The 19,054-nt window shown below is 39.5% G+C and overlaps 1 protein-coding gene across 1 annotated transcript in view; it reads left to right on the top strand.

The window, feature by feature from the left end:
- Positions 1 to 19,054, top strand: part of PTPRT (protein tyrosine phosphatase receptor type T) — a 783,412-nt gene that overhangs the window by 98,427 nt on the left and 665,931 nt on the right. Inside the window, exon 4 of the mRNA XM_063092330.1 lies at positions 3,565 to 3,680. Within this exon, the coding sequence (XP_062948400.1) occupies positions 3,565 to 3,680 (116 nt within the window). The remainder of the gene's footprint in view (positions 1 to 3,564; positions 3,681 to 19,054) is intronic.

The raw sequence follows: 19,054 nt of genomic DNA, 5'->3' as shown, positions 1-19,054 counted from the left end.
ACAATTTTCCACTTGATTTCAAAGTTTCTAGTTCCTAAGTTGACTTTTAGAATTTTTAAAACTTTTTGCTTCCCCACACAATGTTGTGGGGCCATGTCCCTGAGCCTGCAGAGTGTCTGCAACGCGTTTCTAATGTATGTACTGAGCTTTCTCCTCAATTGTGTGGCCTCCTACTGAGCAGTGTCAGGTTTAAAGAGCAAGATAAAGGGCACAATAATATGTCTTCAGATGCTGCACTGACATCTGCAGGAGTTTAAATGTCACCAGCATCAAGGCATTTTGCCCCAAATGCACAGCCAGTTTTCTGTTAATTCCATTCAGCAAAATCCCGTTTGTGGGGAGTGGGGTCTCAGTGGGGAGTGAGTGGAGATGCTTAAAACCATGAGAGCTGGTGGCTGTCCTAGGGACAGAGGTCAACCAGGTTTGGCTGAGGGATGGTGAATTAAAGCTGGTGGAATAATTTCTCTCCCAAGCTTCAGATGCCAGAGAAAAGTAATAGCCGAGAGAGTGTATGACTGAAGAGTGGACTGGAGTGTGGGGGTGGAAGGAGGGTCAGAGAGGTCCAGAGAAGATGAGCAGACAGGTCCCCAACATAAGGAAGATCCCCAGAGAGGGATCTGTCATGAGCCAGAGATGACCCAGGGCCTCAAGTAGCAGAGGCAAGAGGAAGAGCTTGTGACAAAGATGCCGAGCGAGGAGAGAGCAGCGTAGATATGTTCCTGTGTCAGGAACTGTGATCCTGTGAACAGCTGCCCACAGTGCAGTGCCTCGAGGGTTGGGGGTGTCAGTGGATTTATGGGGCCAGATCAGGCAAGACTCGCCAGTGGGAATTGTTCCAGGTGACTTATGTAAGAGCTATGTGTCAGAGACCACAAACTGATAGAACTTGCCTGCCGACAGGTTTTATTAAGTCTGTACACTGTTTGAATAAAACGTTAAGAATTTAGAATGTGAGATTTCATATAAAATCTGGATTTCTCACTTGCCTTGAGAAACCAGATGATTGACACCCCTCAGCAAAGCTCTCACATGTGGCCTCCCTCTGCTGATTTAAGTAGCAGCAGCCCCTTTTCAGTGGGGCACAGGGTCTCTTTCCAGTTCTCCCCAACCCCCACCACTCCTTATTGCCTCCCCAGTGCTAAGGCTGGTGTCTGATACCAGCTATTATTGTGCTTACAACATTGCTTTTCTTATACAGTGACATCTTTATTTTAGCCAAGTGTCTATCAAAAGTGGGAAAATGAAAGATGGAGCAAGGAGGTGGTGTTTTTGTGTATTTTGTTTCATTTTACAACTGAACCACTTTATTAATTTATATAACTGGCTCCTGTAGGTGCATGGGTTTGGCATCTGTGCTGTACATTGCCAGTGTTTCCCCAGAATGTTAACACAAGGGGTCATTAAACATCTAAATTCTCTACCACCGAACCCAGAAGGGAGGGAGAAAGAGCAATTGAAGATGGAAGAGTCAAGGCAAAACGTCTGTTGTTGAGAAGGGAGAAGTGGGGAGGAGTCAGAAGCAAGCAGGGGACACGGATCCAGAGAAAATCCATCGCTGATTGCACATGTTGCAGAGGTTAACCCACATGCACAGTGTCCTGGAGGGCAAGGGAGAGAGAACATCCCTTTGTAAAATCCAAAGCAGAGTTTCCCAGCATCGGAGCTAAGACCCTGCTCTACAAGGGGTGGATGTACCCTCCCCCTTTAAACCTGTGGCATAAACGGACTTACAAGGTTCACTCTATTCCCACTTGAAGAATTGACTTGAACCGATAGTTCCAAAAATAACTTTACAAAATTATATAGGAGAGCAAAAAGGAAACAATTTCAGACAATCAAAGCAGCATGACATCTGTCAGGTTGACTAAATGCAAGAATCTTAAACTCTGCAAAGCCCACAAGAAGTGGTGTTCCCTGGGCCTAAGGGTCTAAGCCTTGATGTCGTTCCAGCTGTGGGGTCCCAAAGGTAGCATGAGGGGGTCTCTGAACTGTTGCTGTTCATTTAAAACCCTGAGCAGACAGTACGCTTTCTCACAGCAAGCCTGCCTCATCTCATCAAGGGTGTTAGCGTTTTCTGAGCTTTACAGGTGGTTACACAGTTTGGTAGAAAAGACAGTTAAAAGTGTGAAGCCCATGTGGAAAAATAGCAAGGAAAGGGGTCACTTGTGGTTAAATATTTGGGAGCAATGGGAGGACCGTGCAGAGTCAGCACAGCCATGCCTAGGAGCCCTTTCTCTGGACCCTGCAGTCTGTCCTGTAACATGATGTTCATTCCCAATGGTTAGGAGGCAAGAGAACGTTCTAGGTAAATGCCAAGTTTATAGCTAACACAGACCTGGGCTGAGTTCTGTTTCTGTCTCTCACTAACGCTGTGTAGCTTTGGGCACATTAAACTTGTTGAGCCTTGGTTTCTGCCTCACTAGAAGGGAAATGAAGGCAGCTGGTTTGCTCAGTTGGCTAAAGCGTGGTGCTAAAAACACCAAGGTCCAGGGTTTGATCCCTGTACCATCCAGCAAAATACATACATACATACATAAAAGGAAAATGATAATAGTGTCCGCTTTACAGGAATGTCATGTAGTTAAATTAGATAAAACATTCAAAGCATTTATCTCAGTACCTGGCATCAGAGGAGCTTTTGGTAAATGACATTATTATTTGTCTCTCTGCATATTTGACTGCTTCTTCAAAAATGGTCAAAGGTCTTTGTTGAATGTCCCTGATGCTCTTGTAGGTCTCCATTTGGCCCTACCTGGCAGTGGTCTGTGCCCAGTTCATCGCTGATTTGGTTGGTGGTGGTGGGAATCCTTCTTTGTGCCTTGATGAAAAACTCATTCATCTAGTCATAGGTTACTAGCTTATGGAGAGCTGATATTGTTATTTGGAGAGCTGATGTTTGGAGAACTCATATAGGTGAGACCTGGTCTCTGCAAACAAGGAAAGATATGAACTCAAGTTATCCAACATAAAACATATGCTTAGTCCTAGGATTGACTGCTCATAGACACTCTGATTTCCATTTGAAAGTCCTTTCCCCTGTTATACCCAGTTCCCAGAATCAATGTCCCATCTCCCTCTCATGCTCAGAAGGTACCATCGCTCAGTTAAAAGTGTAGACTCTGGGACCTTTGGACATTGGGCATATTTCTTGAGTTCTCTGTGCCTCAGTTTATCCACTGTGCTACAGAGATAATACCACACTGACTGCATTGGGTTGAATGAGTTACTGCATGTGGACGCTGCATGTGGTATGGGTCACATAGCCAGCACAAGTGAATGAGAGCTACTGCTATTCTTCTCCTTTTCTCCCTCCTCTGCTCTTTGTCTTCCTCCTTCTCTTTATCATCATCATCATCACCAAGGTCAGGTGTGCAGGTCTCAGGTGCTTCATATCACCTTTCTTTTTTCCGCTTGCCCAGGCTACAGGGAAGCATCCTCTATAGTGAATATCTGCTGCACAAATTCTACTCTGCCCAGTGACAATCCTAAACTGCTGCCCACCAGTAGGGAAGTGGTGCAGCCTGTTGAATTCTGCTCTCATGTGTTCTTTGCTTTCTCTCTTAGGAAAAGCACCTCATTTTCTGCGGCTCCAAAATGTTGAGGTGAACGTGGGGCAGAATGCCACGTTTCAGTGCATTGCCGGTGGGAAGTGGTCTCAGCATGACAAACTTTGGCTGCAGGTAAGAATGGGAGAAGGCCCTGCTCACACAGGCCTATCCCTTGGTAAGGGAAGAAGGTGTGTGCTGTGATGAAGGGCTTGGTGGGTAGGGGGAGAGGATATTTTTTTAATACCTCTGCTCCTAGGATGGTGCTCTGCATCCATGATCTTCTTAAATCTTAACAACAATTCTGTTAGGTTGACATTGGTATACCCACTTTATAGATAAAGAAACTGAGGCCAAAAACCTAAAAGTGCCCCAACTAGAATTTGCATCTATGACCTTTCCCAACTACCCTCTAACAAATATTGTCTTTTAAACCCAGTGTCCCACAGCTAAGGTGAACTGACTATTTTACGTTCTGGCATGTGGTGTCATAAAATCTTGCCTGGAGGGTTCTTGGATATCCAGTGGTTGGTTCACTAGTGCATCTGAGTGAAATTAGACAGCCATCGTTTACTGGAATATGTCACTAGAACGTGCAATTCATTTGTTCTCTGGCTAAACAAGTCATCAGGAAAGTGTAAACTTGAATCTGTTTTTCTGTTATTTCTGCTCATTGATGATAAGAAAGGATCTCTAGTCGTTGATGATAAGAAAAGGTGGGGGACAGAGGCAGAGGGTGGGACCTAGAACTAGAATACAAATTGTTATGGCATTAGTGTAACAAATATCAATGTGAACACAAATACCACGTTCTGTCAGCACAGAAGTTGGAGCTGTGCTGTTCAGTGCGGTAGCCATCAGCCACATGTTACGGTGGCTATTTAACATCTTTGAGAAATTATTTTTAGACAGCTTTACTAAGGTATAATTGAGATGCAGTATTTAAAGTATGCAATTTGATGTTTTGATATATGTTTATATGTGAAATTATTACCACAATCAAGACACTGAACATATGCATCACCTCCCAAAGTTTTCTTGCCCCCATTTGTAATCCCTTCCTCTGCTCTCTCCACCCCCAAGTGTAACAGGCACCCACTGATCTGCTTTCTGGCACTGTATAATAGTTTGCGTGTTCTAGAATTTTAGATAAATGGAATCATGCAGTATATACTCTTCTTTCACTCAACATAGTTAGCCTGAGGTTTATCTATTTATTGTGTGTATCGATAGCTTAAAAAAAATCTTTTTACAGTTTATTTTATTTTATTTTATTTTTATTATTATTAGCATATTCATCACTACAAATCATAATCTTTCCCCATGTCCTCCAGCCAACCTATCACTCCCCAACCCCCTTCCCTTCCTCCCCTTCACCTTTAATATCCTAAGCTTTGTTCTTTGCTTTTGAAAGTTCAACGTATTATTGTGGTCTTTTCTTTCTTTCTTATCTTTCTTTCTTTTTTTCCCCCTTCCTTCCTTCCTTCCTTCCTTCCTTCTTTCCTTCCTTCCTTCCTTCCTTTTCTATCTTTTTTACTTTGCACTTTTCCTTTTTTTCTTTCTCTTTTTCTTTCTTAGCACTCAGTTATGAGTGAGAACATGTGGTATTTCTCTCTCTGTGTCTTCTTATTTCACTTAAGATAATTTTCTCCAGGTTCATCCATGTTGCTGCAAATGGTGGAATTTCATTCTTTTTTATGGCTGAGTAGTATTCCATTGTGTGTATATACCACATTTTCCTTATCCAGTCACCCGTTGATGGACATTTAGGTCAGTTCCATATTTTGGCTATTGTAAATAGAGCTGTGATGAACATGGGAGTACAGGTGTCCCTTCGGCACGATGATTTTTATTCCTTTGGATATATACCCAGTAGTAGGATTACTAGATCATATGGTATTTCTATCTGTAGTTGTTTGAGAAACCTCCATACTGTTTTCTGTAATGGCTATGCAATTTACAGTCTCACCAACAGTGTGAAGAGTTGCTTTTCCCCACATCCTTGCCAGCATTTGTTATTCTCTATCTTTTTAATAATGGCCAGATATCTAAATGTGGATTTGATTTGCATTTCCCTGATAATTAATGATGTTGAGCATTTTTTCATGTATCTTTTGGCCATTTGTATGACTTTGAAAAATGCCTATTCCTCTTCTATGCCCATTTTTTATTGGAATATTTGTTTTTATTTTATTGTATAGTTGTTTGAGTTCTTTATATATTCTTGATATTAATCCTTTGATGGCTGTAGAGTTTGCAAATATTTTCTCCTTTCTGTAGGTTGTCTTTCTGCTCTGTTGATTGTTTCTTTTGCTGTGCAGAAGTTTTTAGTTTGATATAATTTCATTTGTTTCTTTTTTCTTGTGTTGCTTGTGCTTTGGGGGTCTTATTCATAAAGTCTTTGGACAGTCCTACTTTTTGGGGTGTTTCCCCTATGTTATCTTTTAGTAATTTTATGGTTTCAGATCTTATATTTAAGTCTTTAATCTATTTTGAATTGATTTTGGTGTATGGTGAGAGGTACATGGACAGTTTCATTCTTCCACATATGGATGTCCAATTTTCCCAGCACCGTTTATTGAAGAGACAGTCTTTTCCCCAATGTACATTATGTTGCCTTTGTCAAAGATCAGTTGGCTGTAAAAGTATATGGGCTGATTCCTGGGTTTTCTATTCTGTTCCATCTATCCAAGTGTCTGTTTTTATGCCAGTACCATGCTGTTTTGGTTACAATAGCTTTGTAATATAATTTGAAGTTGGGAAGTATAAAGCCTCTGGCTTTATTTATTTACTTATTTGCTCAGGATTGCTTTGGCTATTCAAGGTCTTTTGTTGTTCCATATGAGTGTTAGGATTGTCTTTTCTATTTCAGTGATGAATGTCATTCGTATTTTAATGGGGATTGCATTGAATCTGTAGATTGCTTTGGGTAGAATGGACATTTTCATGATGTAAATTCTTCCCATTCAAGAACATGGTATGTCTTTCCACGTTGTTGTGTCCTTTTTAATTTCTTTCAATAGCATTTTGTAGTTCTCTTTGTAGAGATCTTTTACCTCCTTAGTTAAATTGATTCCTAGGTATTTTGGTTTTTTGGTGACTATTGTAAATGGGCTTGCTTTCTTGACTTCTTTTTTTGTTAGTTTGTTATTAGAGTATAAAAACACTACTGACTCTTGGGTGTTGATTTTGTATCCTGCAACATTTTTGAAATTGTTAATCAGCTCTAAGAGTTTTGGGGTAGAGTGTTCTATATATAAGATTATGTCATCTGCAAACATGGGCAGTTTGACTTCAGCCTTTCCAATCTGGATACCATTTATTTCTTTCTCTTGCCTGATTGCTCTGGCTAGTACTTTCAGTACTATGGTAAATAGGAATGGTAAGAGTGGGCATTCTTGTCTTGTTCCTGTTCTTAAGGGAAAAGATTTCAGCTTTTCCCCATTCAGGATGATATTGGTGATTGGTTTCTTGTATATGGCTTTTATTGTGTTGAGATAATTTCCATCTATGCCTAATTTGCTGAGAGTCTTTATCATGAAAGGATGCTGAATTTTGTCAAATGCTTTTTCTGCATCTATTGAGATAATCATATGTTTTTTGTCCTTGATTTTGTTGATGTGGTGTATCACATTTATTGACTTGCGTATGTCATCCTTGCATCCCTGCGATGAATCCCACTTGATAATGGTGTATAATTTTTTGAATGTGTTGCTATATTCTGATTGCTAATATTTTGCTGAGGATATTTACATCTATATTCATCAATGGTATTGGCCTGTAATTTTGTTTTTTTGTTGTGTCTTTGTTTGCTTTTGGTATCAGGGTAATGATGGCCTCAAAGAATGAGTTTGGGAGAACAGCCTCGGTTTCAATTTTTTGGAATAGCTTGAAGAGAATTGGTATTAATTCTTCTGTAAAGGTTTGATATAATTCAACTGGAAAGCCATCCAGTCCTGGGCTTTTCTTTGTTGGAAGATTGCTGGTTACTGCTGAAATCTCACTGCTTGTTACTGGTCTATTCAGGTTTTCTATTTCTTCTTGGTCCAGTATTGGTAATTTGTATATGTCCGGAAATTTATCTATTTCCTCTGGGTTTTCATATTTGTGGGTGTACAGTTGTTTATAATAATCTCTCATGATTCTTCATATTTCTGTGGTATCATTTGTAATGTCTCCTTTTTTGTTTCTGATTTTTGTTATTTGGGTCTTTTCTCTTCTTTTTTTTTTTTTTGTTAGCCTAGCTACTGGTTTGTCTATTTCACTTATCTTCTCAAAAAACCAACTTTGTGTTTCATTGATCTTCTGTATCATTTTTTGGGACTCTATTTCATTTAGTTCTGCTCTGGTACTAATTATTTCTTTCCATCTACTTCTTTTGGGATTGGATTGTTCTTGTTTTACTAATTCTTTGAAGTGTAGCATTAGGTCATTTATTTGAAGCTTTTCTGTTCTGGTGTAAGCATTTATTGCAATAAACTTCCCTCTTGTTATTATTTTTGCAGTATCCCACAGATTTTTGTATGATGTATCTTTATTTTCATTAGTTTCAGGAAATGTTTTGATTTCCTGTTTAATTTATTCTTGGACCCAAAGGTCATTTAGGAGTCTGTAGTTTAGTTTCCATGCACTTACATAGTTTCCAGAATTTCACTTCTTATTGATTTCTAGTTTTAATACATTGTGCTCTGAAAAGATATCTGTAATTATTTTTTGAAATTTGCTGAGACTGGATTTGTGACCTAACATGTCCTCTATTCTTGCAAATGTTCCATGTGCTGATGAGAAGAATGTATATTCTATAGTTGTTGGATGAAATGTTCTGTAAATATCTACCAGATTCAGTTGGTCTAAGGTTTATTTTAAATCCTGTGTTTCTTTGCTGATTTGTTTCATGGAAGATCTGTACAATGCTGAGAGAGGGGTATTCAGGTCACCCACTATTATCATAATGATCTCTTTTTGTAGGTCTAAGAGTATTTGCTTTACATATCTGGGTTCTCCAGTGTTCAGTGCATACATATTTATGACTGTTATGTCTTCTAACTGGATAGATCCCTTTATCATTATATAATGTCCTTCTTTGTCTCTTTTTATGGTTTTTGGTTTGACGTCTATTTTATCCAGTATAAGAGTAGCTACTCCTGCTCATTTTTGACTTCCATTTGCATGGTATATCTTTTTCCATACCTTCACTTTTAGTTTGTGTGTGTCTTTGTAGGTGAGGTGGGTCTCTTGAAGACAGCATGTAGTTGGGCCTAGCTTTTTAATCCCATCAGTCAGCCTGTGACTTTTGAATGGGGAGTTTAATCCATTTACAATTAGGGTTGTTATTGACAGATATTGCTTTACTCCTGTCATTTTATTGCTTTTTGTTTAGATGTTTTAAATATCTTTTGTTCCTTTCTTCCCCTTTTATTTTTCATCTTCAATGTTGGTTGGATTTTTGAGGTGGCACAATTTAGTTTCTATCTCTTTCTCATTTACAGTTTTGTTTTAATAGTGAGTTTTGCTCTTTCTCGTGTGTCCATTATAGTAATTATCATTTTTCAGATTCTAGATGCAGGACTCCTTTCAGAATTTCTTGAAGTACTGGTCGTTTGTTGGTGAACTAGCACAAATTTTTTTTGCCTGGGAAATGCACTATATCTTTCTCACTTCTGAACGATAACCATGCTGAGTATGGTATTCTTGGCTGGCAATTTTTTCTTCTTGCATTTTGAATATATCATCAGATTTTTTTCTGGCCTGTAAAGTTTCGGTTGAGAAATCTGCTGTTAGCCTTATGGGGGCTCCCATATAGGTGACTTGATGCTTTTCTCTGGCTGCCTCTAGAAATCTCTCTCTGTCTTTGAGCTTTTGCAATTTGACTATAATGTGTCTTGGAGAAGATCTTCTTGGATTGAATTTGTTTGGGGGACTTTGTGCTTCCTGGATCTGAAGGTCTGTGTCTCTCCCTGTACCTGGGAAGTTTTCTGTTATTATTTCCTTGAATAGGTTTTTCAATGCCTTTTCTTTCTCCTCCCCTTCTGGAATACCAGTGATTTGGATGTTTGTGCACTTGAGGTTGTCTGCTAGCTGTCTTAAATTTTCTTCATTTTTAAAAAATTCTCTTTTGCTTATTTTGTTGTCTGCCTGAGTTATATCAAAAAGACCATCTTTGAGGTCTGAAATTCTTTCTTCTGCTTGCTCTAGCCTGCTGCTCAAACTCTCTGTTGTGTTTTTTTATTTCATTGAGTGAATCCTTCAGTTCTAGGAGTTCTGCTACCTTCTTTTTTTCAGGTATTGATCTCTTTGTACATTTCTTTCTTCATTTCCTGGATATTTTTTCTTGTTTCCTTGTTTTCTCTAATTGAGTCTTCTCATCTCTTTGACTTTTCTTAAGATAATTACTTGAAATTACTTTTCAGGTATTTCAAAGTTTTCTTCCTCTATGGTGTCTGGTACTTGAGAATTACTATGTTCCTTCAGTGGTTCATATTTTCTTCTTTATCTATTGTTCTTGAACTTTTTTTATTGATGTTTGGTCATCTGATAGGATATTTATTTCTTCTATTACTCTGGAGAGGGTTTGTGAGGAGAAAGATTTCTTCCTCTATTTGTATGCTCTGCTGGTGACTCTTCTTGTATCAGTTCAGTCGAGTGTGTAGTGGGCTGCCTGTAGGGTGCTGTGGCTGCTACTGTGGTGGTGAGTTGTCCTTGCACTGGCAGTAAGTGGCAATGGCTGTGGTAGGGCACCTTGGTTCCTCCTTGGGCCATCAGTGGGTTTTTCTGGGGCTTGGGTCTGGGCTCATTGTAGCACATGGGACAGTGCTCACCTCAGCTACTGGTCGTGTGGTGGACAGGCTTCTCCAGGGCTTGGGTGTGGGCCCAGTGCAGCAGCTCATGGGCAATAGCGTATTATATTTATTTATTGCTGAGAAATATTCCATTGTATAGATATACCAGAATTTGTTTATCCTGTTGAATTTGTTTGTCCTATTGAAGGACACCTGTTGGGTTGTTTGCAGTATCTTGCTATTACAAAGAAGCTGCTGTGATAAAGCATGTGTAAGCCTTTGTAAAGACATATTATTTTGTTTCTCTTGGGTAAATACATAGAAGTGGAATGGCTAGGTCATCTGGTTGATGTATGTTTAACTTTTTAAGAATGACAAGTTGTTTTCAAAAATGATTATACCACCACTCACCGGCCCCAGGGCTGCCTCCATTTTCTCAGGTGGTGGCGGCTCCAGCCTGGCTCAGCCAGGCCTGTCCTCCTCGCCCATCTCGGCTCCTCACTGAGCCTTCCAACTTGCTTGCCCTGGCGCGGGGCTTCCCAGGGTCTGCGGGCCAGCCTCCCCTCCCACTCCCTCCATGGTTCTCTGGCAGGGCTGGTGGTGTGGGGAACCACTGGCCAGTGTCGGGAGGGCAAGGAAGTATAGGCTGTGCCGACTGTCACTCCACCGCACCCTGGGCTCTGGTAACCGGGAAACATCCTGTTACCGGGAGGCAGATACCATCTCTGTGGCCACCAGTTCAGAAAAACGCCTAACCAATTTCTGGTTAAGAATAGTGTGGTCAGAGAGTTCCCGAGTTCGCTTGAACCTGCTGGAGAGCTGACTGCGGGCGGGCACCGGACTCGGTCCGTGTTGGGGGGATTCAAAGGTGAACCATGTGCTGCAGGCTCCTCCCCCGAGGAGCACACACTCTGGTGTGGGAGATAAGACAAGTACACAAATAACTGCAATACCAGGAGGAAGGTGATAAGTCCTGAGAAAGATCTACACAGTGCTACAAAGGCACCCAGAGTGACCGGTCATCTGCGCCTAGCAGAAACCTGGTAGACATCCTGGGCGAGGCGGTGCCGAGCAGGGTCTTGAAGGCCCAGCTGATAGACGAGGGGCGCAGAAGACATGTCCCAGCCCAGCCAATTGCGCACAGAGCAGGGAGACATCCAGATAGGGGGACGAGGACTCGACAAAAACCAGACAGCCTGTGGGGTCACCACTGCGTGATCCAACAGCCTGGGCCAGAGCGCACAGAACAGGGAGAAGTCCTGCACAGGAAGTGGAAGCTCAGCAGAGATGACACACCATGTGGTACCACCCCGTGATCCAGCAGCCCAGCAGAGTCCAAGCTGACCAGAGAGGTGGCTCCCCAGAGAGGCCCAAGACCCGAGGCAACCACACACACAAGGCACTAGAGGCCAACTGAGCAGTCACAGAGGTAGCCATACGAAATTGGCAACCACAGCAAAATCTTCGTTAGTCAATAGTCTCAAACCAGTGGACTATGAAACCCCCTGCCACAATGAATAAACATCAAAAAAAGATACCAGAAATACAAAAAATCAAGAAAGTACACCACCAAAAGTTAATAAATCTCAAACTCTAGATCCTATAGAACAAGAAGCCCTTGAAATGACAGACAAGGAATTTCGAGTGATAATTCTAAGGAAACTGAATGAGATACAAGAAAACTCAGCTAGACATCATGATGAAATGAGGAAAAGTATACAGGATCTGAAAGAGGAAATGTACAAGGAAATCAATGTCCTGAAAAAAAATGTAGCAGAACTTGCTGAACTGAAGAAGTTATTCAGCGAAATAAAAAACACAATGGAGAGTTTAACCAGCAGGCTTGTCAAAGTTGAAGCGAGAACCTCTGAACTTGAAGATGGGCTGTTTGAAATAACACAAGCAGACAAAAAAAAAAAAAGAAAAGAAAAGAAAAAAGAATCAAAGACATTGAAGAAAATCTGAGGGAGATATCAGACAACTTAAGCGCTCAAATATCCGAGTCATGGGTATTCCAGAAGGGGAGGAAAATGGAGATTCCATTGAAAACATATTCAACAAAATAGTGGCAGAAAACTTCCCAGGTATAGGAAAAATCACAGATCTTCAGATCCAGGAAGCTCAATGATCTCCAAATGTATTCAATCCAAAAAGGCCTTCTCCAAGACATGTTATAGTCAAATTGGCAAAACTCAGAGACAAAGAGAGAATCTTAAAAGCTGCAAGAGAGAAGCGTCAAATCACCTATAAGGGAGCCCCAATCAGGCTAACATCAGACTTTTCATCACAAACCCTAAAAGCTGGAAAGGAATGGGATGATATATTCAAAATACTAAAAGACAAAGATTGCCAGCCAAGAATACTCTACCCTGCAAGGCTATCCTTCCGAAATGAAGGGCAAATAGTATATTTCTCAGACAAACAGAAACTGCGGGAGTTCACTACCACATGACCACCCTTACAAGAAATCTTCAAGGGAGTACTGGGTTTGGTTCCTGAAAAATAACTACCACTGCCATAAAAACCTAAGAAAAAACAATACCCACTAGTATAATAAAAATGGCATTCATGAAGAGAAAACAAACAAACAAAAACACTGTCTACAACATAAGGAACCAAGAAACACAGAAACCAAACAGTAAATCAGAAAGCAAGGAACAAAAGACCCCTAAGACAACCAAACAACCAATAAAATGCTAGGAATAAATCAACACCTTTCAATAACAACTCTTAATGTAAAAGGCTTAAATTCCCCAATCAAAAGACACAGACTGGCTGACTGGATCAAAAAGGAGGACCCAACTATATGCTGCCTACAAGAGACCCACCTCACCCATAAAGATTCACATAGACTAAGAGTGAAAGGATGGAAAAAGTTTACCATGCAAACAGAAAAGAAAAATGAGCTGGAGTAGCTATTCTTATATCTGACAAAATAGACTTTAAACTAAAAACCATAAAAAGAGACAATGAGGGACACTACTTAATGATAAAAGGACTGATCCATCAAGAAGACATAACAATCATAAATATGTACGCACCCAATGTTGGAGCAGCCTGATTTATAAAACAAACTCTATTAGACCTAAAGAAGGAAATTGACACTAATACCATAATAGCAGGGGACCTGAACACCCCACTGTCAATATTAGACAGATCATCTAGGCAAAGAATCAGTAGAGAAACACAAGATATAAATAATGCTCTAGACCAATTAGAATTGGCAGATATCTACAGAACAAAGAAAAACCCAGGACCAGATGGATTCACAGCAGAATTTTACCAAACATTCAAACAGGAATTGACACCGATTCTTTACAAACTATTCCAAAAGATTGAAACGGACGCAAATCTCCCAAACTCATTCTATGAAGCAAACATCATCCTGATACCAAAACCAGGTAAAGATATAACCAAAAAAGAAAACTACAGGCCGATATCCTTGATGAATATAGATGCAAAAATCCTCACTAAAATACTAGCAAACAGAATACAGCAACACATACGTAAAATTATTCATCACGATCAAGTGGGATTCATCCCAGGGATGCAAGGTTCGTTCAACATATGCAAATCAATAAATGTGATACACCATATTAATAAAGTCAAACACAAGGACCATATGATCATCTCTATAGATGCTGAAAAAGCATTTGATAAAGTTCAGCACTCATTCATGACAAAGACCCTCTATAAGTTAGGTATAGAGGGAAAGTATCTCAACATAATTAAAGCCGTATATGACAAACCACTGCCAATACCATCCTGAATGGGGAAAAGCTCAAAGCTTTTCCTTTAAGAACAGGAACTAGACAAGGATGCCCACTCTCACCACTCCTATTCAACATAGTGTTGGAAGTACTAGCCAGAGCAATCAGAGAAGAGAAGGAAATAAAGGGCATCCAGATTGGAAAAGATGAAGTCAAACTGTCCCTGTTTGCAGATGACATGATCCTATATATTGAACAGCCTAAAACCTCTACAAAAAAACTGTTGGAATTGATAAATGATTTCAGCACAGTAGCAGGATACAAAATCAACACACAAAAATCAGTAGCATTTCTTTTCTCCAATAGTGAACATATAGAACAAGAAATCAAGAAAACCTGCCCATTTACAATAGCCACCAAAAAAATAAAATACTTAGGAATTGAATTAACCAAGTATGTGAAAAATCTCTATCATGAGAACTACAAACCACTGCTGAGAGAAATTAGAGAGGATACCAGAAGATGGAAAGATATCCCATGCTCTTGAATTGGAAGAATCAACATAGTGAAAATGTTCATACTACCCAAAGTGATATACAAATTCAAAGCAATCCCTATCAAAAGTCCAAAGACATTTTTCTCAGAAATGGAAAGAACTATCCAGACATTTATATGGGATAATAAAAGACCACGCATAGCCAAAGCAATGCTGAGCAAGAAAAATAAAGCTGGAGGCATAACACTACCTGACTTTAAGCTATACTACAAAGCTATAATAACCAAAACAGTATGGTACTGGCATAAAAACAGACACACTGATCAATGGAATAGAATAGAGAATCCAGAAATCAACCCACACACTTACTGCCATCTGATCTTTGACAAAGGCACCAAGCCTATTCACTGGGGAAGGGACTGCCTATTCAGCAAATGGTGCTGGGATAACTGGATATCGATATGCAGGAGAATGAAACTAGATCCATACCTCTCACCGTATACTAAAATCAACTCAAAATGGATTAAGGATTTAAATATACACCCTGAAACAATAAACCTTCTTAAAGAAAACATAGGAGAAACACTTCAGGAAATAGGACTGGACACAGACTTCATGAATACGACCCCAAAAGCACGGGCAACCAAAGGAAAAATAAACAAATGGGATTATATCAAACTAAAAAGCTTCTGCACGGCAAAAGAAACAATTAAAAGAGTTAAAAGACAACCAACAGAGTGGGAGAAAATATTTGCAAAATATACAGCTGACAAAGGATTAATATCCAGAATACATAAGGAACTCAAACAACTTTACAAGAAAAAAACAAGCAACCCAATTAAAAAATGGACAAAAGAGCTAAGTAGGCATTTCTCTAAGGAAGATATCCAAATGGCCAACAGACATATCAAAAAATGCTCAACATCACTCAGCATCTGGGAAATGCAAATCAAAACCACACTGAGATACCATCTAACCCCAGTTAGGATGGCTAAAATCCAAAAGACTATGAACGATAAATGCTGGCGAGGCTGCAGAGAAAAAGGAACTCTCATACATTGTTGGTGGGACTGCAAAATGGTGCAGCCTCTATGGAAAATGGTATGGAGGTTCCTCAAACAATTGCAGGTAGATCTACCATATGACCCAGCTATCCCATGGCTGAGAATATACCCAGAGGAATGGAAATCATCAAGTCGAAGGTATACCTGTTTCCCAATGTTTATCGCAGCACTCTTTACAATAGCCAAGAGTTGGAAACAGCCTAAATGTCCATCATCGGATGAGTGGATATGGAAAATGTGGTACATGTACACAATGGAATACTACTCAGCTATAAAAACGAATGAAATACTGCCATTTGCAACAACATGGATGGACCTTGAGAGAATTATATTAAGTGAAACGAGTCAGGCACAGAAAGAGAAATACCACATGTTCTCACTTATTGGTGTGAGCTAAAAATTAATATATAAATTCACACACACACACACACACACACACACACACAAAAAAAAAAAAAAAACGGGGGGGGGGAGAAGATATAACAACCACAATTACTTGAAGTTGATACGACAAGCAAACAGAAAGGACATTGTTGGGGGGGGAGGGAGGAGGTGGGGAGGTTTTGGTGATGGGCAACTATAATCAACCACAATGTATGTCGACAAAATAAAATTAAAAATAAATAAATAAATATATACATACATACATACATCACCATGTATCAACTAAAAAAAAACAAAAAACAAAAATGATTATACCATTTTACATTCCCACAAGCAGTCTATGAAAGTTCGAGTTGCTGTACATCCTCACTCACACACAATATTATCAATCTTTTTAATTTTTGCCATTTGAATAGGTGTATGATGATACTTCATTGTGGCTTTAATTTTCATTTCCCTGATGACTAATGATGTTGAACATATTTTCATGTGCTCATTTGCTTAGCTATCCCTTTGTACACTTTTTAAAATATATATATTTCCAATTATTTTAAAGGGCACTACACAAGATACAGACAGATAGCCAGATGGAAGAGATGCACAGGGCAAGATATATGGGAAGGGGTTAGGAGCTTCCGTGCCTTCTCTCAGCACACAACCCTCCAAGCACTTCCACGTGTTTACTAACCTGAAGTTCTGAAAACTGTAATTTAGAGATTTTTATGGAGGCTTCATCATTTAGGCATGATCAATTTATTAATTCAATCTTCATTCCCTTCACCTCTGCACTTCTACCTCTGTACAAAATATAAATAGGTCTATCACTTTCCATTAATTTTGCCCTTTGCTGAGCGTTTTATCCCTTTTTTATTATTTTTAATTGACACATAATAATGGTACATATTTGTGTGCTACAGTGTGGTGTGTCAACATATGTATACAATGTGTAATGATCAAATCAGTAATTAGCATAGCCATTAACCTCAAACATGTATTGTTTCTTAGTGTTGGAAACCTTCAAAATTCTCTCTTCTAGGTATTTGGAAATATACAACAATTTTTTGTTAGTTACAGTTGTCCCTCAGTATACTTGTGTGTTGGTTCCAGGACCCTCTGCAAATACTAAAATTTTAGGATACTCAGGTCGCTCTGTCAGTCCTGCCAAACCTGTGTATGTGAAAAGTCAGGCCCCCATTTACACAGGTTCTGCATCCCATTGATACTGTATTTTTGATCTGTGGTTGCTTGAAAAAAATTCACGTATAAGTGAACCTGTGCAGTTCAAACGTGTTGTTTAAGGGCCAATTGTACAGTCACCCTACAGAGCTATAGAACACTAGAATTTATTCCTCCTGTCTACCTGTAATCTTGTATTCATTAACCAACTGCTTCCTATTGCCACCTCTCTCCTACCCTTCCCAGCTTCTATCAACCACGATTCTACTCTCTATTTCTATGAGGTCAACTTTTTTAGATACCACATATGAGTGAGAGCATGTGGTATTTATCCTTCTGTGTCTGGCTTGTTTCACTTAACATAATGTCCTCCAATCTCATCCACATAGCCATGAATGATAAGATTTCATTCTTTTTTATGGCTGATTAATATTCCATTGTGTATATATACCACATTTTCTTTATACATCTGTTGATGGACACATAGAGTGATTCCGTATCTTGACTATTGTGAATAGTGCTGCAATAAACATGGGAGTGCAGATATTATTTTGACATACTGAATTCTTTTCCTTTGGATATGTATACCCAGTAGTGGGATTGATATATTAAGAAGGCATCATGTTACCTGACTTCAAAATATACTGCAAATCTATAGTAACCAAAACAGCATGGTACTGGAATAAAAACAGACACATAGACCATAGAACAGACTAGAGCATCCAGAAATAAATCCATGAGTTTACAGCCAACTGATTTTTGGCAAAAGTGCCAAGAACATTCATTGGGGAAAAGACGGTTCCTTCCATAAATAGTGCTAGGAAAACTGGATATCCATATGCAGAAGAATGAAACTCATCCCCAGTCTCTCACCATATATCAAAAATCAACTAAAAATGGATTAAAGACTTAAACGTGAGACCTGAAACTATCTCTACACACTTTGATGGGAGTTCATACTGTCACTTCTCTTCTTAAATTTGAGCCCATTTCCTGCAGTTGGAAGATCCCTGGGCAGAAAGAGTCCATCTGCGGCTAACAGTACTTCCTTGCTACTTAGCCTCACAGCAGAATGGAAATAACAGTAATCCCTGTGCCTTCCTGCTTCCCTGGCTGTGTACAGACCACAAGAGAGGAGAATACATTTCCACATGCCACTCCAGTATTCAGAAGTGTTATTTACTCATTTCTTTATAATTAGTATAAAAGTGCATCTGGCTCCCGAGAAGCTTTGTCATTTCCTCGGCATTGCCTCAGCTGGGTCATGAGAATGAGGCGGTACAATCACAATATTTGCAGTAACTTTATTTGGGTTTTTCAATTATTTTATGATCATTATTGTTACATTTCTGAGTTGCATGCCCAAAACCTTAGGTCTGTCAGTGGGAAAATATTAAAACAGAACGTAATGGACGTTTTGAATAAAATAGATAGAAACACACAGTGGGAAGCTTTTCCACATTTTATTTATTTATGTGCTTTTCAATGTAAACCAAATCTCATTTCACAGAATGTTTTTGAGGTGTCTTACAATGGGACATAAAATATGACCAGATAGTATAAATTAAAAGGGAGGCAATGTAAGATAGGAGGAAAAGAAGACACCAGAGCTGTCAATAATGCTTAAATTGCATTTCTGCATACCTGCTGCTTACTAGTGGGTCACAAGTGGAGCCCACAGCACCGTGGCTGCCAATAGAATAAAGAAAATTTGTCAGATATACAGTTCACAGTGTCTGCGAGATAAACACAAATCAATTGCTCAGGAAAAGTCTAACTGTTGTTCACACAGAGGCCAGACAGGAATTATCCCCAGGAGTTCTCGTGAAGAAAACACTACGTAATGTAATGAACAGCACTCCCCATCACAGTCTTATTGAGGGCATACAAGTGAGTTGCA

This window comes from Cynocephalus volans, chromosome 1, assembly GCF_027409185.1.
Source record: "Cynocephalus volans isolate mCynVol1 chromosome 1, mCynVol1.pri, whole genome shotgun sequence".
NCBI classification, from domain to species: domain Eukaryota; kingdom Metazoa; phylum Chordata; class Mammalia; order Dermoptera; family Cynocephalidae; genus Cynocephalus; species Cynocephalus volans.
The sequence above is the reverse complement of the archived record's forward strand: the minus strand, read 5'-3'. Positions and strand labels throughout refer to the sequence as shown.